Genomic DNA, 26,203 nt, shown 5'->3' on the forward strand with positions numbered 1-26,203 from the left:
AAAATAAATGTTAACTTTTTTTGTGTTTTTTGTAAATTTTGATACTCTTTAGATCATAAATCACTATATCATATTTTATTTGTATAATTTCTGCATGCCATCTTGCTAGATTTAAATTGATGATCTAATATCCCAGAAAATCCCAAATCAGAAAACACCAAAGTCCCGACGAGTCTGGATCTTAGACTTTGTACTTTATTTCTATTTGCAAGGCAGATAAAAGAAAATATATACAGTTAATTAGTTTATTAATAAAAACTAATTACTTTAAAATTAAGGAACACAGCAATCCATTTGAAGACACTGCTAGGCCCTGTATCATCATGTTCTTTAAATCGAGATCTATACCAACTTTTTCATGTTGAAATTTTATTTCTGAGGGAAAAAACATAAAACATAAGTAAGCTGCATAAGACAGCTTAAATATTACACTCTCATTATTATTAGAAATTTGCTTTCTTTCCCATTAGATTATGAAACTTCTTATTTTAAACTGAGTAAATTTATTTTGATGATAAAGCGGGGTTTCCAATGAAATGGAAATTTAATGCTTCTGATTCAATATAGTGAATACGTATGCATATTAAATATAAGTAACTAAATAATTTTATACATTTTCTACTGTACAGTAAAATAACTTTTTAAAAATGCAAAAAAATCAATTTATATTATTCATCATAGCACAGCAAATGAAAAATGTACATAACGAATGTGTATCTAAGTTATTCAAAAAAAGCAGTTGAAATAAAAGATTCATTTTTTGAAAGAAATTTATAATAGTGCATCATTCATAATAAAAATTACTTCTATCGCATTAAAAATATTGAGGAATTAGGAATAGTACTAGATGAAAGAGTGTTATATTAATATAATTATTATTATAACGTGCAATCACAAAACACAATGACTTCTAATTTTTATTGGTTATATAGTGGTCATCAAAATTAAAGAATAATGAGAAAACTTATCCTCACTAAGTTAATGTTGCAACCAATGCTGTAATTATTTATGTTGACTAAATACCAACTGAGCATAAAATTGTACTTCCGCACATACATTAGCAATGGAAATGTACAAATTTGGAGAATGACAATGTGATGTGCAATAAACACATGTTGGAATTCTGGTCTGTAGTGTTGTTTAAAGTGAATGTGGTTTCTGAGAGTGATCAGTATTTGGTAGTTATGGCTCAGCCACTCAATCCAGGTTCCAGAGAGGCCCGTTTAAACTGGTGTCATTGTCATGTTCAAAGGAGCCAAGACAACTGGGCCCGAGTATTGCTTGCTGATGAGTCCAGATATAGTGATTCTAGACATGCTTTGATCTGGAGGGAGGAAGAAACATGCAACTTGCCTTTCCTTGTCTGTGAAATACCCCATCTCAAGCTTGTAGTTTAATGGTTTAGGGAGGAATCATGAGAAATGCTATATTATCTTTCAAGAAGGTTCTGTAACCATTCTAATTCCGCGCTTTTTGCTAACGGATGACAATGCTTGGCTTCATTGACCATATGTGGTGTTAGAATACTTACAAACAGAAGTATTTATTATCAGAAGCATTAAACAGAAGTATTTATTACAAACAGAAATATTAAACAGAAGTATATCATTTGAATGGATTGGCCACCTTACTCACCCAACTTGAACCTGATTGAACATATATGCAATGCCTTATGGTGCTGAATTCCAGCAAGCCAAATTCATCCCCGCACCTTTCAGGACTGAAAAGTGGCGTGCAATTAAATAAGACTCAAGTCTTTGGAACTTTGGAAAAGTCTATTATGAAATCAAGATGTGAGGTATGCATACATGTATGAGGCGACCATACACCATATTAAAGAAAAAGATTTTCCACAACAGGTGACTTACTTTTTCCATAAACTTAGTTTTAATTTCAATATTTTGTGAATAATCAACTATCAAAAATTGTGACTCATTATAACTAATGATTTTGGGCAAATTTCTATTAAACATTTCATTAATATCAACTACATTTTATTTTTGTCATAATCTTTTAATTTTGATGACTAGCATATCTGAATGGTAATTTCATTTTCAAAGAGAGAAGTGACAAAATTTTCTAAAGAGGATGGTGAACAACAAGTGGACACAAAAACTATTGATAGAAAAAACTGCATCGGCCACAAGGGGAGTAATACCGACTGCAAGAAAAACAGTTATAAGAATAGTTTTTCTTGCAGTCAGTTTTTTTTTCCGGGGGGGGGGGGAGCAATTTTTGTTTTCTGGTATTATTTAAAATACAGACCTTTTATTATTTGTGAATTTTGAACTGCACTTTTATTTACCTGACTTTACATGTGAGTGAGAGCCTTGAAAATACATGCAGTCAAAAGTTGTTAATCCGGAATGATCTATAATCCAGACCTCAAAGCTACAAACTTTCTGCGCATGCATCAACGCATATTGCGTTCACGCATGCGCATAGGCATTTACGCATGCACGTAATACTTTTACGCATGCGCATAATACACGCATGCGTATTTAACGTATAACAGATGGTATAAGCTAAGCTAAAATTATCCAATTATCTATTTCAGTTAATGTTGCAGATTGCGTTGTTCCTTAATCTTCGAATTGGATCCGGCTTATTATTTTTTTGCAGACTGTTAGAGCAATTTTATAAAAGTAAGCTTGAACTTTCGACTATGTCAAATAGAATTTCCGATATATATTTACTAATATGTAAAGGATCTACAAAGAGAAAGTATGTTTCGATGTAAATCAAACAAAAAGTGGAATTGCTGCAAAAAATGGATAAGGGCATATCCTTTCTTTCTCTAACCATTCCGAAATCTGTTTATCAAAGGGAGGGGGGCACGTCGCGGTGCACAATGAACTGGAAGTTGATCTGTCAGCACTATCCTTATCTTCAGGGCAGATGTTTTTATTTTATTCAGCTTATAATTCCTTACTAAATGTAGTATTTCATCTCGATGTATTCTGTCTTTGATAAGATTTAAATCAAATTCCTCGTCATTATAAATATCACGAGTACACATCAAATAGTTTTCTAGTTGCAATTTTCTAATTTCGACTATGCATAATGTATGCTTTACGCATGCGTGCGTTGAAAGAAATGTTTAATAAAGTAAACAAACAAATATTAAGCTTTTTTTTGTTAATTTTGATACCCTTTAGATCATAATTGCTCTTTATTTCATAAATTACGGTTTCATATTTTTAATTTTATAATTTCTGCATGCCATCTTACCAGATTTAAACTGGTCTAAAATCCGGAATCGCCGAAGTCCCGACGAGTCCGGATTAAAGACTTTTGACTGTATATACAGAATGACAGTTCTCATGTCGAAATAGATTTGTAAATTTATCTTTCTACAGGCATACTTGCCAACCTATGACACTCAAAAATCAGGAGAATTTTTTTTTAAGAAATCGGGAGATTTTTCCCAATGTTAAAAAGACTTTTTAAACAATGAAAATATATTTTTAATAATGAATTAACTTTAAATAGCATACTTGCCAACCTATGACACTCAAAAATCAGGAGATTTTTTTAAGAAATCAGGAGATTTTCACAATGTTAAAAAGACTTTTTAAATGATCAAAATATAATTTTTAATAATGAATTAACTTTAAATAGTTACTAATTCTTAAATGCAAGCAACACAAAAATATCTTATACATAAAAAACATTTTTATTACTTGCATCATTTAAGAAAACAACAACAAAAAAGCCATTTTAATCAATTTTCGTACGAATGTTATGAACAGTGACAGATTTTGCTTTCGTATTCAGAATGTTATGAACAGTAGCAGATTCGTGCTTAGATAAACTTACGGTAATCGGAAAATGTTTCGTGTGTTGAGTAAATATCTTTTTTTTTTATTTCGAGAGAAATTTGTATCAGCTTTACGCTTATATTTTGCAGTATTATTTTGAGAACTGCCAGTTGAATTGCTGAATGGTGCAGAAATTACTTTATTTTTCTCAAACCTATTTTTAACAATGGAAGTTGTAACTACATCTCCATTTACTTTAGGTATTTTATAACTTTCAATAGAGCCTTTTATCTTAACTCTCGAAGCATTTACTTCTTCTTTAAAAAATGCAAGAAGTGGGTTCCATTGATCAAGGATTCTAGATAAGCATTTCTTTAAAGACAGCCAGCATGTACACAGATGTTTCAAAAATTTTTCTCATTTCAGTATTTTGCAGCTGTTGGAACTGTTTCAATTTTTCCTTCCTTTTTTAGAACTCCTTTCAAGATAATAATAAATATCAACAATGTTTTCATCCACATAACTAAAGAACATCCAAATAACAGCCTTGAGCTTAACAATAACAGCTTGATTTGTGCTCATTGGCTAATATATGCCAGATGACACGCAGTGGAGCTCGATGCCCATTGGAGAACGACGTTTTTGGATACGTATGCTCCCACTCACAAAGCAGAAATTCTCATCTGATTAGCAAGGTTTTGTTTTAGATATGATCTAGAGAAAATTCAATTGCTTTCAGACGTCCAAAATCAGATTTTTTTTTTTTTTTTGTTGTTCATATAACAAAGTATTAAGCCAAATTCCATAAAAATCATGAGAAATTTTAAAAATAAGAAAAAGTCAGGAGAAATATATTGTAAATCGGGTTGGCGGGAGAGCGGTCGAAAATCGGGAGTCTCCCGCCTAAATCGGAAGAGTTGGCAACTCTGAAATAGTTACTATTTCTTAAATTCAAGCAACACAAAAATACCTTACACATAAAAAACATTTTTATTACTTGCATCATTTAAGAAAACAACAACAACAAAAAAGACACTTTAATCAGTTTTCGTACAAATGTTATGAACAGTGGCAGATTTTGCTTTTGTTAAGAAAGAAACTTCATAGAAATTTTGTTCATAGCAATTGCCACGTAGGCCTGCATTCACTAATAAAAGTTTTTCTAATGTGTCATCACTAATATTAGATCTAAATTTACTCCTCGTTTTTGCAACAACACTGGAAATCCTCTCACACTCTGCATTACTATGGGGAACTGTCAAGAAGGCCAACATAATTCTAGACAGTTCACTATATTTTAAAATTCCATCAGCACCTTTCAGTTTTCCAATTAAACTCCACTGGGTGTCAATCCTAGATGATTTTATGACTTCATCCAAGTTTTCTAAGTGTAAACTGCAAAATTGCGACTGCAATATTATCAGTGGTAACATCAATATCATCATCTTTTATGACTAAATGAAGTAACACAGGAAATCTGTTCAAAAATTACCTTATATTAAAAAAAGATGCATTTGCTAGAGCAGAAACAACAGCAACTTTAGCATGCAAAATCATTTCATCGTTGACTGGAAATTTATGTAGTATGTAATCACATACTCGACAGAAGTAACTTCTAACGTGAAAATAAAACTTATTTTTGTCTTCTTCTAAAAGTTCTTCCACTACTTTTGTAGTTGCAGCTTCTATTACCAAATCTTCATCTTTTTTTCTGATTTTCTATTTCACCATAAATCACATCGTATATAGAATTACAAGACAAAACACAGACTGGTTTTACAAACTTTGATAAAATGTCTTTAAACAGATCATAAATCATGAATTGCAAAACATGAATTAATGGAATTCTGCTTTGTAGAACTGTGTTAAGAATATCGAATGATGGCAAAATGAATTGTAAAATAATAAAATAATAATAATAATAAATAAATAAATAAAAATAAATAAATAAAATAAAAAAGCAAAAAGATTTGTTAAGGTCCGAAGAAAAAAACATAAATATTTGTTCTTCACAAGATAAACTTACAGTAATCGGAAAATGTTTTGTGTGTTGAGTAAATATTTTTTTTTATTTCGAGAGAAATTTGTATCAGCTTTACGCTTATATTTTGCAGTATTATTTTGAAAACTGCCAGTTGAATTGCTGAATGGTGCAGAAATTACTTTATTTTTCTCAAACCTATTTTTAATAATGGAAGTAGTAACTACATCCCCATTTACTTTAGGTATTTTATAACTTTCAATAGAGCCTTTTATCTTAACTCTCGAAGCATTTACTTCTTCTTTAAAAAATGTAAGAAGTGGGTTCCATTGATCGAGGATTCTAGATAAGCATTTCTTTAAAGACGGCCAGCGTGTACACACATTTCAAAATTTTTCTCATTTTAGTATTATGCAGCTGTTGGAACTGTTTCAATTTTTCCTTCCTTTTAGAACTCCTTTCAAGATAAAAATAAATATCAACAATGTGTTCATCCACATTTAATGGTAAAGAAGCTGCCCCTTTTTCAGCTTCTAAATTTAAGAGGTGACAGGTGACCCTCAAAATCTGCAAATCTGAATTTTCCTTTCTTACGATGCCTACAACACTAGTCTTCAAGCTCACCATTACTGGTGCATTATCGGCACTAAGTGCTAAGCAATTATCCAGAAAGGCTGCATTTTCTTTTAAAGTTTCAATAATTAGCTGTGCTATATTAAAGCTTGTCGAATGTTCTTCTAAAGTGGGGACAGAAATAAACTGCACTCAATTTCTGAAGACTCTGGATTAAAAAAAGAAAGAACAATTGGATACAGTTTTGAATGTGTATTATTGCCTCCATCCGTAGAGAGGCAAAACGGAGCTGTTTTAATGCAATCAATAACTGAAGATTTCTTTAACAATTGCACCTGTTTTGGCCCTTGCACTTGAGTATTTCTTAGCAATTTCACTATCGGGAAACATTTTTCTGAATAAAGCTGCAGCATGATCCGATTCATTCAGTTCAGCATTACGCCAAGTTCCATAAAAATCATGAGAAATTTTAAGAATAAGAAAGGGAGAAATATATTGTAAATCGGGTTGGCGGGAGAGCAGTCGAAAATTGGGAGAGTTGGCAACTTTGTACAAGGTAAGGGCAAAATGCAAATGATTAAAAAAATTAATTACTTCGATACATTTTCAAACTTTTAGAAAATTATGAAGGCAATGAAATAGTTAAGATGAAGTGTATACCTGATATAAACTATAATCCTCATGCACATAAATCATAAAATATAATCCTCATGCACAATATGGCTAAGTATTCATTACTACTGCTCCACTTACTGATGGCCTAATGCCATTCTGTATCATAGTATTTCTAACCCAGCAAAGCACAAGTAGTCTTTTTTTTTTTTTTTTTTTGTCTATGTCAAGTCTCTTTTGGTCTATGACATACCTGATGTATGTTAATTTTGCAAAATAAATTTAAGAGTTTCCTAAAATATTCCTAAAATAACATTTAAAAAATTATTATAGCATAAATAAACTTCAATACTTATTTTGACTACTGGCATTGGTAAATTATATTAGAGCTCATTGCTATTTAATTACTGGCATTAATGAACTATACTACAGCTCATCACCTACTTCATATATCACTAAGACTTAAAATTCAAACATAACCAAGGTTTATGAGGTATCTCGCTGTTATTCTTAACTATACCTGAGAAATAATCAAATTAACTTCAACACAATATTTAAAAAAAAAAAAAATAATAATAATCTTTCATCAGACTGTGGGATAATGTTTATACCTTATCTAACATCTTTTAAATATCAGCTGAATTATAATATTCTATAAAATCCCTTCATCGTCACCTCTTCACTTTATGTTCATTATTTTGTTTTATAAAATGTTTTACCTTTCTATGTTCTCAATCTTAGGAAAATTTTCATTTGAGTAAAAAGATATTAAAATACATATTCAAATAAAAAATTAAATGAAATGAGATAAGAAATATAAGAAAGGTTCAACTCTAAAAATACTGCTATTAAAGAGGTTAATTACATAGCATTTTACTGCCCATGATTTTACATCAATTACATTAAAAAACAGATTAAAACACAAAAACATAGAATTAATGAAATAAGCCAGGGGCAAAACAATATGGTTTCAACTATAGTTAATTATCACATTGTCTTTCACACATTTGGTTTCCCCAGGCTACAGAGGTCCATATTGAGACACAGTACTCCAGATACTCAATAAAAATCATGGAATATGGAAGTTCCAAACTTTGTAATATTATAATGTGGGTAAATAATCATTTTGCATCAGTCTTATTATGCAATATAATGTTAAAGAAATTGAGTTGACTACTTTCTGAAAAAAGTGAAATATTTTATCCATGTTTATTAGAGAAAGAAATTCAAATTATACATATTCCAGTTTTAAGGGCTCTAACAAAATGCTTCACAAAATTTCTACAGTTTTACATTTAAATTCTGATAAATCAATAACAGATGTACGATATATTTATATAAAGACTCTTTTCTACTTCAAAAATTTGTTTCAGTAAGGCAAGATGAAATTTAATACCACTTGCTAAAACAGTATTTTTCAATTTTAACTATATATTTAACTTGTATATTTATACAAATTATGTTATCTTTATTATAGAAAAGATATATTTAATATGAAACTAAGCAACTAAAATAAAAGTTTTCTCTAAGACTTACCATCATTCCCTAATGAAACTTTGATTTCAACTAATAAGCCCTCCATAGTTGCAATCAGCACACGGTATTGAGGCATTGCTGCATCTAAAACACTCATTCCTAAAATATAAAAGAAAAATTAACTATGTGTCATGTGATCTTTTCAACTGGCCAATTTTTAAGCCACAATATTTCTTCAATTTTAAGGTATACCCTTTCTTCCCAGATAAATATAGCAAAAACAGACTACATATTAGAATCAGGAATCTTCCATAATTATTCCAAATTAATTAATTTTTCTGAATTATTCATTTAAGTTTATATAATATTGATGTTTATACATCAATCTCAACTACGGATTTTAGCGCAAGTATTCAGCATTCTTAATTACTCATAATTACCTTGTTTACTTAGAAATTTGATTAGATATATATATACACACACAGGATGTCTCAGAAAATCAGTTAAATTTCAGAAGATATAGAGTACACCTAGATGATGGAAAAACACATAGCAATGCACAGTTGGAAAGGGTTTCCTGATGTGGTGTAATGACGACACAAACACAAGGAAGGAAGGATTATTAACATATAATGCAGCTGGAAAAGAATGAACAATAAATCTAATAATAACTACATGCAACAATAATAAGTATTGTTGCGTGTGTACGGGTTCGTTACGAAATGAATGCACAAGTCCGATGAAAAATGAACAAAAATTTATTATTATCACAACAAAAATGCTTAAATTTTCTCAAATTATCATGCAGTATTACAATATCTCACAGTAGTTATCTTTTAACTACTCAAATATCCAATAGAACGTAATTCAAAACAGCTAAAGAACGCTAATCCGCGAATTCGCTACAATCAACAACAGTAGTTTTCTAAACAACAACAAACTAAGCAACTACTACAAACTGAGATGTTTTCCTCCTTTTATAAGATTTTAAAATCACACGCTAGAATTTTCCAGTACTTTCTCGAAATCAAAAAGAGATATTTATTTATTTAATGCACGCGCTCTTGTATTTTCAATTTTCCGGCTTAGCTCTCTTTTAATATTCGTCACGCGCTGCACTGCGCGAGAAATAAAACCATTTAATTTATAATTGAACTAACATTAGCTTTTTAAATACCAAATTCGTAACACTGCCCCCTTCCCAAGGACTGCACGTCCCGGGCAGTACAATCCCTGGACAGGAAGCTAAACTTACAACTGTGGCATAAATGCATTAATAAGCATTTCATTACAATAATAAACAACATGAACAATAAATGCAATACAAAAAAACAAATCAAATGCTATCAAATACAAATCAAATACACATTTAAAAACAAAATGGACCATGGTCTTATACTATTTACAATTATTTACATTATGTACTATGGCCATAGTAACGAGCTAACCTGTCGTAATGAACGACTTTAGGTTTAGAGTTCGAAGACTTACGAATCCGAACCACGACGTCATTCAGCCTGTTTAGGACTGTGTACGGCCCATCCCAAGGTGACTGTAATTTCGGACAAAGTCCTTTCCGTCGAGTCGGATTCCACAACCACACCTTGTCTCCTTCGTGGAATTGATGTTCAGTAGCTCTTGTGTCGTATCGGGTCTTCATCTTCTCCGTCGCCAAGTTGACTCGCTCTCGTGCAAAATTGTGCATCACTTCAAACCGGGCCTGGAGATCTTGAATATATTCCTCAGACGATGAAGGAGCATCCGGAGGGCGGCCAAACAATAGATCACAAGGCAGACGAAGGTCACGACCGAAGAGCATCTGTGATGGAGAGTAGCCGGTAGTCTCGTGGACAGCACTGCGGTAAGCCAGTAAAAAGAGTGGTAATTTCTTGTCCCAGTCCTGTTGGTTTCTGGAAACCACTAATGAGAGGTTATTAAGGATGGTTCGATTGAACCTCTCTACCATGCCGTCCGACTGGAGATGCAATGGCGTCGTTTGAGTTTTGTCAATGCCAAGTAGTTTGCATAGTTCTTTGATTACTGCCGAGGCAAAATTCCTTCCCTGATCGGAATGTAACTGAAGAGGCACTCCGAATCTGGAAATCCAGCGCTGTATCATTACCTCAGCTACTGTGACTGCCTCTTGATCAGGAATAGGATAAGCTTCAGGCCACTCGGTGAAGTAATCAATGACAACGAGTATGTATTTGTTGCCATCAGCAGTTCGTGGCAGAAGTCCCAGGATGTCAAAGGCGATACGTTGAAAAGGCGCACCTACGTTGTAACGTTGCAGTCTGCCTCGGCTGCGTTTCCTCGGTCCTTTTCGACCTGCACAGGCATCGCAAGATCGGCACCACTTTTGCACGTCATTCTTTGCATTATTCCAGTAAAAGCGCTCACGAACTCTCTGTAAGGTCTTCATAATTCCAAAGTGACCTCCTGTAGGGCTGTTATGTAGTTCTTTGAGGACATCAGGAATCCGGGATCTTGGAAGTATCAGTTGCCATCGGAACGTCTTCCCATCATCCGACTCGAATTTCCGGTATAAGACGCCGTTTCGAATGTGAAGTGAATCCCAGAGTGCCCAGTATTGTTTTGTTGTAGGACTACAGATAGAAATGTCCTGCCATGTAGGTTTTCTGTTTGATGACTCTATTAAATCAAGTATGGGTTTAATGTCGCGGTCTTCCAGCTGGTCTCCTGACTTCATCATCACTCCACGGGTCTCGATCAGCCGATGTTGATGTTGTAATTTGTCTTGCGACCGGAGTCAGCAGCTCGTATTTCGCTTCCACCCTGGAACAATATCGGCAGCTTTCTTGGCAAGGTCTTCTAGACAGGGCGTCGGCATTTCCGTGTGATGATCCCTTACGATGACGGATAGTGATGTCATATTCTTGGAGTCTCTGTATCCACCTGGCTATTTGACCCTCAGGATTTTTGAAATTTAAAAGCCAGGCCAATGAGGCATGGTCCGTGCGGAGGAGGAATTTTCTCCCGTATAGATAATGATGGAAATGTTCTACAGCTTTGACTATGGCGAGTAACTCTTTCCTTGTGACACAGTAATTCCTCTCCGGTTTAGGCACTTGCTCCAGTAAGCTACTACCTGTTCTTGGCCGTCTATTTCTTGGGACAAAACAGCACCGACACTTTCATTGCTCGCGTCGGTGTCGAGAATAAATGGTCTGTCGAGCTGAGGATACGTCAGGATTGGAGCAAATGTTAAAGCTTCCTTTAAGTTGTTAAATGCATCCTCGCATTCCTTTGTCCACAAGAATCTTTGCTTGCTCTCTGTCAGCTTGTGAAGTGGTCTTGCGATGGAAGAAAAGTTCTTCACGAATCTCCTATAGTAGGTGCAAAGCCCTAGGAAGCTTCTCAGCTGATGGACCTTTTTGGGACGCGTCCAGGATTTAACCGCTGATACCTTTTCAGGATCCGTGCGCACACCTTCTGCAGAGATGACATGTCCCAGGTAAGTCACTTCCTTTCGAAACAATTTGCATTTAGCGGGAGTCAGCTTCAGATTGGCCTCTTTCAGTTTCTGAAGCACCTTTCTAAGATTTTCTAGATGCTCTTCAAAACTCTTTCCGACGATGATGATATCGTCCAGGTATATCAGACAGGCTTCGTAGGAAAGGCCTTTCAAAACAGTCTCCATAAGACGTTCGAATGTTGCCGGCGCATTACACAGTCCAAACGGCATCACTTTGAACTGCCAAAGTCCTTGTCCCGTAGTAAATGCCGTCTTTTCTCGGTCATCAGGATGGATTTCTACCTGCCAATACCCACTCTTTAAATCAAGTGTTGAGAACCACTTGCTTCCAGAAAGAGTGTCTAGAATGTCATCAATTCTAGGAAGAGGGTAACTGTCTTTCTTCGTAACCTCATTCAACCGGCGATAGTCAACGCAAAATCTTGTTGAGCCGTCTTTCTTTCTGATGAGAACGATGGGAGATGCCCATGGACTCGCTGAAGGCTCGATGACATCGCCTTCTTCCATATCTTTTAACAGTGTTCGCACCTCTTCCTGTTTAGCAAACGGTAGACGTCTTGGATGTTGCTTGATCGGGGGATGATCGCCAGTATCTATTCTATGTTGTGTCAAACTAGTTCGACCCACGTCAGAAGACGAGCGGGAGAAAACAACTTGAAGATCTTTAACGACGCGATCGGCAGCATTTTTCTCCTTATCGTTTAATTGTGTATTCTGCAATAACTCCGATGTAATGCTCTCTGAGGACACGGATTCTGGGATGTTACTCTTTCTTTCAACGCTGGTTACTGGAGTACATGTCGCAACCACTTCACCTTTCTTAATAACTCTCGACTTTTCAGTTACATTGGCGACTCTCACCGGGATAACCGTTCTGGATAGGTCGACGAGTGTTGAGGCTACTAATACTCCTTTTGGGATATTACAGTTATTGGGATATTCTATGATGCCGTAGCGGAAATTTCTATTTTCGGCTATGGATCCAGGAAGTAAAATTTCTGTTCTTGCCGGTATTGTAATATAGTCTTGTGCTATGATTTTATGGACAGATTTAACTTCTTCATCATTAACGAGAAATAACGCTATGTCCTCAGATGTAGAATGCAATTCGTTATTTTTAAAATCCAAGGAAAAATTGTATTTCCTTAGAAAGTCCAATCCGAGTATGCAAGAATCAGTGATCTCTGCTACATATGCCGTGTGATGGTAAGCGGCACTTCCAAACGTGATGTTAACATTTACTTTTCCGTCGATGTCGATCTTCTCACCAGACACAGTCTGGAGGGTAATGCAGGGCGGCGTCCAGATAAGTTTGTTTCCTAGTTGTTGAGCCAAATCTTTTCGGATGATGGTGACGTTGGCTCCTGTATCTATAGTCATATTGCACGGAACTCCATTAATATGTCCTATTATGAAAAGTCCATTGCTGCCGCCTCTCACTGCAGAAATCTGAAGCGCTTTAAACGGGGGCTTTTCATTATCTGGCAACCTCCGCCCCGCGAGATGGCCACTAATTAGTTTCCCTGCTGCTTGTTAGAAGCGGTCTTAACATCAGTACCCTGGGGTGTTTTGCAGTTTCGTCGTATGTGACCTTCAGCACCGCAGTTCCAGCACTTAACGGTCGGTTTCTTCTCACCAATATTCCGTCTCAAGGCGTTCAGTTGTCTAGTTAAATCGTCAAGTCGAGCGGTGACTTGATCCCCTGGCTCCTGGACTTGAGCAGCTCTGACTGGGTGGCGGTCTCGACGAGTGGCTTGCTGGGCTGCCTCAAATTTCATGGCGTACACTAGAGCACTTTTTAAATCTTTTACATCCGCCATTCGTAGAGCTTTCTGTATTTCAGTATCTCGGATGCCGTCGATAAAGTATTGCAAGGACAGGATTTCCCTTGTTTCTGTCGGGCATTCCGAAAAGGCGAGATGGGACAGCCTTTCAACATCCACGGCGAGCTCCTGAAGTGTTTCGGTAGGCTTCTGTTGACGAGATTTTAATTGGAGCCTGCTGTAGTCTTTTAAACACTTCTCCCCAAAGCGCAACTCCAAGGCGCCGGACAGAGCTTCGAAATCCAACCTTTTGTTTTCGGGAAGCGTCTGCAGGATATCCGCTGCGTCTGCTCTCAGAGAAGCGGCGAGATGACAGGCCTTAGCTTGGGAATCCCATCCATTCGCATCCGCCACGATAGAAAACTGGGTCTTATACACTTGCCAGGATGTCTTCCCATCATATGTGGATAGCTTCAGAGATGGACGAGCAGGCATCGGTAAGAATTTAAAATCATCACTCTTACTCCCAGCTGTCGCTACGAATTTCTTTAAAGTTTCCAGTTCTTTGGCAACCGCACAAACCCGGTCATCAATTTGTTGTTCGATTTGTTTCTGAACGGAACAAACTCTTTCTTCTATTTCTTCTTTAACAGAAGAAACATTTTCCTCAATTTGTCCCACTTTATTCTCAACCGCATCTATTCTGCCTTCCATAGCATCGAATTCGGTTTCTATTATGCAGGCAATTTCTCTTTTCATTTCGCATTGACTTTCTTCAATCTTGACTTGAACAGCTTTTATTTCTTCTTTAACAGATTCCTTAACAACTTTTATTTCGTCTTTAAAGGTTAATTGACCAGTTTGAATGGCTTTCATTTCTTCCTTAACGGATTCTTGGCTCAATTTCATCTCGCCTTTAATTTCTTCTTTAACGGAGTTGACGGCTCCTTCCATCTTTTCTTGGAAAGCAGCAAATGCAGTCATCATTTGCCTGAATTGTTCTTCCATCGCTCTTGTTATTGGCATTCAAACCCCACTCCTGACACCAAAAATTGTTGCATGCGTACGGGTTCGTTACGAAATGAATGCACAAGTCCGATGAAAAATGAACAAAAATTTATTATTATCACAACAAAAATGCTTAAATTTTCTCAAATTATCATGCAGTATTACAATATCTCACAGTAGTTATCTTTTAACTACTCAAATATCCAATAGAACGTAATTCAAAACAGCTAAAGAACGCTAATCCATGAATTCGCTACAATCAACAACAGTAGTTTTCTAAACAACAACAAACTAAGCAACTACTACAAACTGAGATGTTTTCCTCCTTTTATAAGATTTTAAAATCACGCGCTAGAATTTTCCAGTACTTTCTCGAAATCAAAAAGAGATATTTATTTATTTAATGCACGCGCTCTTGTATTTTCAATTTTCCGGCTTAGCTCTCTTTTAATATTCGTCACGCGCTGCACTGCGCGAGAAATAAAACCATTTACTTTATAATTGAACTAACATTAGCTTTTTAAATACCAAATTCGTAACAGTATAATTAAATTTTAATATGATTTTTTTAAATTTCAACTTATCGTACACACTAAATAAACAATGTGACAATTTTAATCTTTTTTTTAAATCATTCTGTTTTAAACATTTTTGTGAGATTCTTAAGGTGTTTCTAATGCCTTCTTGGCATACCTTTATGGTGTAGCGGTCAGCACACTCCACACGTATTCAAGAGGTTCATGGTTTGAGTCCCAGTGAAGGCATTGCTCATTTTTCATCTCTATTGCTTTAAAAAAATACCTGATGTCTCTCACATCTTTTAAATATCCCAAACTAAAAAAGATGGTGAATGATGATTCTGCAATAACAGGATTTGGCAACTGGGTCCCCTAATCCCCCGTCAGCCTTTCAAAGGGGGAGAATGAAAGGTATTTCTCTCGCCTTCTAGCATGCCTTCGTGGTGTAGTTGTCAGCACGCTCAACACGTAGTTGAGAGGTCTGTGGTTAAGGTCCCGGCGAGGGCGTAGTTCATTTTTCATCTCTCTTGCATTAAAAAAATACCTAATACCTCTACAAAATAATGCATTAACCTTAATGGACTGGATATGGAAAACCATAGGATATAACAAACTAAAGTTCCAATCTCTTCAGGATGGTCTGGGTTGCCGTTTCATTTCATAGTAGGACCCCCTTTGGTTGTCATCCTTCGCAACCTTACAGCACAGCGGTATGTCGACGAAGTTCTAAAGCCTGTTGTGTTGCTTTTCATGTCACGCCACCCTGGGATAAGATTTCAGCAAGATAATGCCCGCCCCCACACTGCACATGTTTCTAATGCTTGCCAAACATTACCTTGGCCAGCAAGGTCGCTCGCCGGATCTTTCTCCTATTGAGCACGTTTGGAGCATTATGGGCAGGGCCCTCCAACCAGCTCGGGATGTTGATGATCTAACACGCCAGTTGGACAGAATTTGGCACGATGGCCCTCAGGAGGACATCCGCAACCTCTATCAATCGATACCAAGCCGAATAACTGCTTGCATAAGGGCCAGAGGTGGACAAATGCGATACTGACTTTTTCACTTTGTGAAGCTCTATCATTTCAATAAATCATCCAATTTTTCTCAAACTGTAATCATTTGTTTTTCTGTGCATCACTTCTACTGATTTTCGTCCTATTCGGATAACTCCTTCTTGGTGCATCTTTTTTTTTTTTTTTTTTGTCTTAGAGTGTACATTTATGCAGATTCTTCATTATTTAATTTTTTCAAATATAATACAGGTCGATAATATTTGGTGGCAACAGTTTGAAAAGTGAAATGGACATTCAGAATGATTCGTGCAAAATTGCAAAATGAAAACAATAGTCCCTCAGGGTCCAAAGGGGCTTTCCCTTTGGACTAATAAGTCAGCACAGTTTGTTGCATTCATTCGTCATGCACAATTTTGCATTAGAATACAAAGTCACTAAAGTCGAAATACATGAAAAACACTTGAAGATCACTTCTAATACATATACAATAAAACAGTTCCCTATTTTGTTTTGAAAAATTAGAGGTAGGATCTTAGAAATAATCATTAAATATAAAATCTCAATTTATAAAATGGTTACATCGTTATACTTCTTGTTTCACAGCTAAGAATGGTCATACAATCAACTTCATGGGGATCTTTTTACTCAGTGTGGGAAACCATTAATCACATTGTTCAACACAAAACACTGTAAAATGATCCAAAAGCCTCTTTACCCAAAAATTTACAGATAACTTATATAAATGAAGCTATAAACTTCTGATTTTAAAGTTGAAAATAACTCCAGTCTTTCTTATATATACACGAATTACATTGGCCGTTAATTATGAATTATATCTTTATTCATTAAAATGTTCTAAAAATTTATGGATGAAAGCATCTCTTGGATCACTCAGCATTAAATGGATGCCACTTAAAAGCAAAAAACCTGAAGATCCTATATAAATTGCAAAAATTGTGCTCTTACTGTTTCTTCTTTTTCACTAAATAAAAAATAATTAATCTTACCAGTAACAGGAAGATTATGCAACCCGAAGGAGTGCCCAACGTTCCTTATTATGATAGATGAATCTGTTAGAGCTATTTCACATCCAACAAGTGCACGCTGCTTAGCAGCTATAATCACATATTTCTTCAAAGCAATCTGTTGAGAATTTGATCTTTATATATTTAAGTTCAATAAAAAAAGTCAAAATGTAATTTATTATGAAATTTTTCAAACAAGATTTTTCTATTTGCCCTAAAAATATAAACATTTAAAATATAGCTTTGAAAAATTTGTAACTTTTTTAATTATCTAATTTAATTTCAAATTAAATCAGATAAAATTTGTTATGTTTTTTTAAACTTATTTTCAACATTCTTAGCAACAAAAATAACAGATTTATGACTATGTCTTATATCAGTAGTACCAAAAATAGCATTGATCATTTGAATTACTTTGAAAACACTTATCTCACATTTAGTGTAAAGCAGACTTACATTTGCAATGCAATTCTATCAATTTGAAAGGTGATCAGATGTAAATTTCTCTTCTTCAGAATGAATAATAATAATAATAACAACAACACAAATAAATACCAGTATTTTAAAGAGGGACTTAATCTGATTGCCCTTGAAACTGATTGCTTTTTGGCAGAATTTTAATTACTACACTCGCATATTTTTTTCCCGACTATGCTTAACACACATTTATGGTATAAAGAGGAAATATAATTTAATTTTGCATCTTAAAATGAATGACATTACATTTTTTCTAAAAACCCTTTTATCACTCAAATTATATCCGACTATAAATATATTCTAGATTTCTATTTTGAACACATTAAAAAAACATCAGTTATTTACATCATAAATAATTATCAATTAGTGAGAAACTGGGAACTCTCAAAATATAACTAACTAAATATATATATAAAAAAAAAACAGCCAACTACTTATTTCTGATGAAATAATTCATAGTTACATACACTGCACTTATTAATTTTCAACTTCAATTCTAAATTTTTAAAGTGTAAATTTTACACAAAAAATCTGAATTACTTTTCCACAAACTTTCAAACAAGAGAATTTTCAAATTTTTACATACAGTTATGAATAAATATTCAAAACTAAACTTTTTTTTAAATAATTTTGCATAAGTTAAAGAACAATTTATAAAAAATTAACAGTATTTATAAATAATTGAAAAAGCATTATCATTGAAAACAATAAATTTGAAATTTATTTGTTTTTAATGAGATTTAAAACAAGCAGAACCACTAAAAATTGGACATATTTCTAATATTTATTCCTTTATTATATCATTTATAAGAAAAAATTATACTATTCCATACTTTTCCCAAAACTTTTTAATTAGAAATAAAAATGTTGTTAAAATGAAACCAATTACTGAAATTAAATCATAATGACTTAAACCTTCAGAACAGCTATTTGATCCACAGCAATATGATCTTCTTCATCCCATACTTTGCACATATTCTTTACTATCACTTTTGGCTCTTGATCCGAATCAACACGAACTGTGATTGGAAGGAAAGCCAAAATGCCTTTCAACGTTCCACACATTAGAAATCCTAAAATAAATTACAAGCAATTATTTTTCAAACTGTCAGATACAATGGAATACAATAAAATACAGAGCTAGGTGTTGATCTTTAATCTACCCGAATAATTTTACTTCAATAAACTTATTTCATTTTAAATATTTTTATTAAAAAAGTTAGAGTACTGTTTTCTAAATTTATGTTACTTTTCATTGCTTTCAAGAATTCAGATAATTAGGCAGTTTTTTTATTTATAAACCTCTAGGAATAAATGGAATCGTAATTTCTAACAGTTATCTCTTGATCAGAAGACAGATAAAAATTGATCAGTTTTTCAAATAATTTAAGAATACAGTATTATGTTAGATGTGTAATACTTCCAAGCAAAATTCCATTTGCTTAGTGCAGAGCCATTTCCAGTTTTTAATTATTAATTTATAATTTAAATGCAATTTTAAAAATAATTTAAAAAGTAAATCAAAAAGAATTATCAACTCTCATTGCCATGAAACTAAATTAAAATTATAGTAGCATATTTTACTCTTAACACAACCTTCATTACTATGGATTTACTGCCCACTAGCGACCGAATGCTAAAATCACTAAACACTGGTAGTTCCAACCTGGGTTAGATTCCAGGCAAACTGGTTGGCTACACGGACATTTTCGTGGTTTTCTTTGCATGTAATGTGTATACGAGCCAGTTTTTCTTAGAAAGTCCTTCATGAAGACATCCCTCCCCTTAGGCACATAGCCTCAATGTGTTTTGCCATAACTAAAATTAAACCTTAAACTGTAGATTTACTTGAGCATTAACTCATTTACTTTGTATATGATAAATTCTCACTAAAACACTTTCATTTGTGGTGATTGGAAATGATTTGCTTACATCAGTTGTAAGGTTAAAGTATTTTTATTTGGCAATTTCTACAGACAGGTAGCCAACTGTTACAACAAATTAACCATATACCTCCAACTGAGGATTAATCAGTCAAATTGAGATCACTGTCAAATACTAATTATATTACGAGGGTTGTTTTCTTTTTCAATGTCCAATCGCACATTATGATGGCCAGGCATGTGGCAGGTGGTTGGTGTGCATAGTAGGCGACTGCGCATCTCCCCTTCCACATGCTCTGTCACTGATGAGTTCAACACGCCATTTCCTGTTGAGTTGCTTTCATGTAAACATGACTATCGCTATTGATTCTCTCACCAGGTGTGAATAGCGAGCTGTTATTCGTTTCTTGCAGGCAGAAGGAAACAGTGCAGCGGAAATTCACCAAAGAATGAGTCAAGTGTATTGAGACAGCTTTATGAGTGATGGCGTTGTTCGTGAATGGTATCAAAAGTTTAAAGATGGTCAAACTGATGTGCATGATGAAGGGGGTCAAAGACACAAGTCTGTCGCTACAGATGACATTGTTCAACAAGTTGGCCAAGTGGTTAAGGAAAATCGAAGGTTCACCATAAGTGAATTATCGATGAAATTTTCAGAAGTTTCAAGATCTTCCCTATACTCTATCATAACTAAAAAGTTGCGCTACAGAAAAGTTTGCGCTCGCTGGATCCCACAGATGATCACTGTGGAACATCTGTGGGATCACGTCAGTGAGACGATCAATAAATTGGCTGAATGGCTGCAGCGCTGGAGTTTCTTGACCGTTAGAGTACTGATGAAGATTTTTTTGAAATCCACTGTAACAAGTGATGAGACATTAGTTCAAAATGACATGCCCGAAACAAAATGACAATCGCAACAATGGATGCACACAAATTCTCCACAAAATTCAAACTAAACTTCAACAACCGTACAGTTACGCCAACTGTTTTTTTGGGACCAAAAAGGTATGTTGCTTGTGGAGTTTATACAGCCTGGAACAACAATTAATGCAGATTCATATTGTGAAACATTGCGACGCTTACAGAGAGCTATTCAAAACAAACAAAGAGGCATGATGACTTCTGGAATTGGTCTGATCCATGACAATGCCCGTCCTCAAAGCACTCGTGTAACCCAGCAGCTCCTTCAGCAATTTGAATGGGACATTTTCGAAAACCCACCATATAGTCCCGACCTAGCACCGAGTGATTTTAATCTTTTCCCTGAACTGAAGCAGTGGCTTGAGGGGCAGCACTTCCAAAATGACTTCGAGCTCAAAGAAATCTTCACTACTCACTTCCAATAATTGGTGGAAACATTTTATGAAGAGGGTATTGCAAAGCTTGTTCACGGATATGAAAAATGCTTCAATCGTCAAGGTGATTATGTAGATAAATAACCTATATTGTACAATACTTTTGGTAAAAAAAATCTTTTTTGTATATCCACCTATCTTTTCTTTATAGCCCATCGGAGGTTGAAAAAAAAATAGCCTACGTACATTAAGTGTAAAATTAATTCAGGGAATTATTATGATGACATAATAGCAAATAGTATCCAAACTTTACCCTAAATAGAGGGTAATTACACATCAGAATAAAAAGGAGCAGCCATTTTCATTTAAAAATTATTTTCTGATAAACTCGTCAGTATTTCCTTCTAAAGATCTGAGAAATACACACGACTCATTTACAGCCAAAAGTAAAATTACAGTAAAAATACGTCTTCATTTTCCTAGCAAATCTTAATCTTAGAAAAAATAAATATATAAAGTAAATAAATATATAAAATTTTGAAAAAAAAAAAAGTTAAAAAAGTTACTATTTATTAATTAGTATTAACTGCATACATGCATGTACTAGTTTAACAACCTCGTTTTTATAAACATCAAATATCTGTAAATTTTTTCAGGTATGTATACAGTCAAAAGTCGTTAATCCGGACTCGTCGGGACTTCGGCAATTCCGGATTATCGATTTTTCCGGATTATCGATCATCAGTTTAAATCTCGTAAGATGGCATGCAGAAATTCCAAAATTAAAAATATGAAACCGTAATTTATGAAATAAAGAACAATTATGATCTAAAGGGTATCAAAATTTGCAAAAAGAAAAAGCTTAATATTTATTTGTTTACTTTATTAAACATTTCTTTCAATGTAAGTTGTTTAAGTTTTGCTTCGTTTCATGTGATAATACTTTCTCTTTAATTCTATTAAACAGACATAATTTCTTGTTCAGTTACAAAGTTCCGCCGTTCAAGTCTTATAATTGCTGTGTCAAGAACACCGACTAATTTGTCAATCGAAATTTTTTTGTTTTCAATAACCTCTGTCACTTTTCTTCGCTATCGGAAGCGAATTATAATGACGAGGAACTTGTTTTAAATCATATCAAAGACGGAGCATATCGAGATGAAATACTACATTTGGTAAGGAATTATAAGCCAAATAAAATAAAAACATCTGCGCTGAAGATAAGGATAGTGCTGACAAATCAACTTCCAATTCATTACGCCCGCCGCCGAGCAGCGTGAAAATGATAAACAGATTTCGGATTTCAAAACATACTTTCGCTTTAGATCCTTTACATATTAACAAATATATATCGGAAATTCTATTTGATATAATCGAAAGTTTAAGCTTACTTTTATAAAATTGCTCTTACAGTCTGCAAAAAATAATAAGCCGGATGCAATTCGAAAATTAAGGAACAACGCAATCATCAACATTAACTGAAATAGATAATTATTTAGCTTATACGTCCATTATACATAAAATGCGCACGCGAAAACGTATTCTGCACTTGCGCACACTCATATGCGCAGTCGTAAAAGGTCTTACGCGCACGCGTGAACGCCTCTGTGCATGTGTCAACGCGGCGCATGCGCAGAAAGTTTTTAGTTTTGATGTCCGGATTATAGATCATTCCGAATTATGGGTGTCCGAATTAACGACTTTTGACTGTATAGCAAGAGCAAAGTTTCATTTCTAACGATGACCTACGCATCTGCATGCAGAATTTGCTCTGTGGAGTTTTCTTTTCTTTTCTCTTATGTCAACAGGCAAGAAGTTTAGGAATCAGTTGAAAGAATTAAGAATTTTGATGCACCAGAAGGCTGCAGCTTAATGATGCATTTATTAATGAAAAATCTAACCTTGGTGAAATATGATTATTTTTTACTGCTGAAAGATAAAACAGAAAAGCTGTGTCATTCAGAATTTTCATTTTCAAAACTTTGTTGCTCTACTGTTACAGTTTCAAGAATTAGCTTTTCCTTTTTTTCTATGTTTATTATATCTTATGTTTAAGGTGTCATATTTTGTGTCGTTTTACTTGCACGTATGAATTAGTTATTTTTGGTCAGCAGACTCCAAAAAACTTAGTTTTTTACTTAATTGTTAAGCAAATTTATATTTTTGATGCTGTTTCTTTACAATTTGTGTTCCTCTTATACTTTTATTTAACCCACTTCATCCTGTAAGGGTTGAACTGATGAAGACCCAGATTTCTATGATAATTTTTCTATGATTTAGTGAAATATTAAATTATAATTTGTCATTTGTGTATCAGTTCAAAAACACGTCGATTTGTTTACTACTTTCACTGCAGCAACTCCCTCATGCCGATGCGACAAAATGATGTAAATAATCTTTTTTTTTTGGCCCCTTTTCAGGAAATTTCATTCAAATTCATTTTCAATGTGTTCTGCTTCTTGACTTTATTTTGAATGATTTGTTGTTCTCAGTTCAATATGGGATGGATTTAAATGTTTTTATTTTTACTTTATAATATTACAACCATTTGTTGCAGCTATCAGGGTATAACTGGATAAGGTTTTTAACTGCTTTTTTATTTTACATTTATTCATACATATGCATAAAACTAAATTTCCAAACTAAGGAAAATATAATTTAATGCATAATTTAATTAAGAAACTAAGGCAAACATAACATAATAATGTTTAGATGTTGATAGATATTGAAATCAAAATAAATTAAAAAGTAAGTAAATTCCCTGAGAGCACATATTTTGTGTTCTAGCAACCCATTTGGCACTTTTAAAAACGGCAGCAAAGTGCGAAATGTAATTAAGGATAAAAAAAACTCACCAGCAGTTGGACTCGTTTGTTGCCAGAACAGTGTGGTTAGTAATCCTAAACCAGTATCCCACTCATGAGCAAGTGCTATTCTGAAAAACAAAAACAATACATTTTTCAAAGAAAATATATTTTAAAACATTTATAATATTTCCTGCATGAAACTAAGAGATGATGGTTTTAAAACACTGTATTTTATTAGTGTTTACATTAATATTTATAGACAGTTTTGTTGTTAAAAGGAAAACTGGTATCATCTAATATACATATATATATATATATATTAATATTAGACGAAACCAGTGATGATATTACATGATTTTCAAACTGACCAGTGCTATTTATTTATTTATTTATTTATTTTTATTCATTAAAACCATGTGATTTCACATCACTGTACATGACATTTTTCTAATGTAAATACTGAATTAAATGACTGAATTTTTTTATTTTAATAACATTCAACCTTTTTTACATATTTATACAATCATCATTATGCATACAATAATTTTCATCTTGTTTGAATAAATATATTTATATGGATATCTATTTAGAATCTTACATATTTCTTAACTAAAACTTGGCAAAAATCATGTTAACTTGAATTTTCAATAGCTAAAAATGCTTTTCTGCTACTTTTAACTTTTTTAAATAAAAATCTCAGTGTATATCTACAAAGAAACATATTACATATTAAATAAGTATATTCCTATTACATATTAAATAAGTATTTAAATATTGGTAACAGATAAATTAGCTTACACATTTCCATCACTAGGAGATACTTTCCAAAACTGAATGTGTCCACTCTTCATAGCAACTATTAAATAGCAATACTCATAACTGGTGTCATTTATAGATGTTGCTGGAGAGCCAAACATACCAGTCCAAGTAATTTCTGAATTAAATTAAAAATAAATATTTCATGCTTGTATAGTTTCACTATAAAGGGGTACTAAATAAACTGATTAAATAACAGATTTTTGATAAATATAAGACTGTTCATATTTCTAATTATATCAAATAAATTCATAATCACAGAAGTTAGTTTTAAAAGTTTTTTCTCCAATAAATCCAACTACGTAAATAAAAATTTTTATTAAAGTGCACCGTAATTTATCAACACCATCAATTTTAGTCCAAATTGAAAAGCAGGAGATATTTTCAAGATTTATCAAGTTTGAAATTTAATTTAAATTTTGATATAAGCACCTGATTTCTTCACACATTTATATTGCCAACTATTTTATTTTCTATAATAGGCATGGCCAAACTGTGGGTCTCAGGCCCTCAACTATGGCTTATGAGCTGCTTGAGGCTGTTTGAACCCTTTACGTATGACCTGACTACAACAAACACTTGTTTCATTTCTGAAACACATTTGCAATTTGAAACAGAAATCATGCAATGACCTGCATTTTTATAAACTAGTAATTAAATTTTTTAATTAATTTATATTCTTCATAATTTAATCTATTTCAAGTTGCCCACTGTGAACCAATCATTACAGTAGCAAATAAAACAGTAAATAATGTGATTTGCAAATCATAATCAACATGTTATTTTTAGAATGGCCAGTCAATGGCCATCAGCTCAAAAGACAGATGCAATAATTAGTTAGAAAACTGAATTGTAATTTTCCTCCCTTAAATGTTATTTTATTGTAGGCAGTTTCTCCTTGCAATTCATCTAGTATCCCTGTTTCTCAATAATTGCAATTAAGTGCTTTTTTTGGGGGGGGACTGCTTTTTATTTTATTTATTTATTTTTATATAGTTTTTTAATGGTTTGAAAGGAACAAAGGGAGGAAATATGCACTCAAAGGAGGGCTTTTCCAAATTAGACATATATTTAAGGCCTGGTAGACTTATGTATAGGCTTTATGTTGTATGCAGTAAAACTTTTTATTAGTATTTAGTTAACCCTTTTCAAGTCCATCCTTAAGCAAGACAGGTGGCTTTTATGCGTTTTTCTGCAAAATGTTTGCAACCACTTGCAATTAATATGTTGCAATCACACTTTTTCCACTTGAAAATCTTATAGTCCATAATGACTCTTTGGTAATCTTAGACAGAGATCATCATTTATTTGATTTATGATTGTGTAACGTAAAAATTCTGGGTTATAGGGAGAATAAAATTCCTGACTGACTGATTGCAATTTAACCTCTGGTTGAAAATCATTAAACCATTTTCATCAGATTATTAGAGAGAGAAATCATTCAAAATTTTTCAGGGTTCGTACACATTTCCTTACATGAAAATTAAGGACTTTTAAGGACCATCAAAGAAAAAATTAAGGACCTATCAGCAAACAAAAAAAAAAAAAAAAAAAAAAACGAATAGAATAAAGCAGTTATCCATACAACCGACTTCATGCTTGTAATATCACTTTAAGAAACTAACAGAAGTGTGTATTATGCACTATTATTAAATTCAAATTAATACTTACCATAAAACAATTTTGAAAATTA

General features: G+C 33.5%; 1 protein-coding gene across 3 annotated transcripts in view; it reads right to left on the reverse strand.

The window, feature by feature from the left end:
- LOC118201244 (general transcription factor 3C polypeptide 4-like) overlaps window positions 1-26,203 on the reverse strand; it is a 102,272-nt gene that overhangs the window by 35,561 nt on the left and 40,508 nt on the right. For all 3 annotated transcript variants that reach the window (XM_085813117.1, XM_085813116.1, XM_085813118.1), the window contains 6 exons: window positions 24,493-24,628; window positions 23,743-23,822; window positions 18,622-18,779; window positions 17,212-17,347; window positions 8,464-8,562; window positions 267-375 (listed from right to left, as the gene is read on the reverse strand). In XM_085813117.1, coding sequence (XP_085669243.1) covers window positions 267-375; window positions 8,464-8,562; window positions 17,212-17,347; window positions 18,622-18,779; window positions 23,743-23,822; window positions 24,493-24,628 — 718 coding nt within the window. The remainder of the gene's footprint in view (window positions 1-266; window positions 376-8,463; window positions 8,563-17,211; window positions 17,348-18,621; window positions 18,780-23,742; window positions 23,823-24,492; window positions 24,629-26,203) is intronic.

The sequence above is a fragment of the Stegodyphus dumicola genome, chromosome 3 (genome assembly GCF_044657685.1).
Source record: "Stegodyphus dumicola isolate Sdum_Otavi_A_Nest chromosome 3, ASM4465768v1".
Taxonomy (NCBI): Eukaryota; Metazoa; Arthropoda; class Arachnida; order Araneae; family Eresidae; genus Stegodyphus; species Stegodyphus dumicola.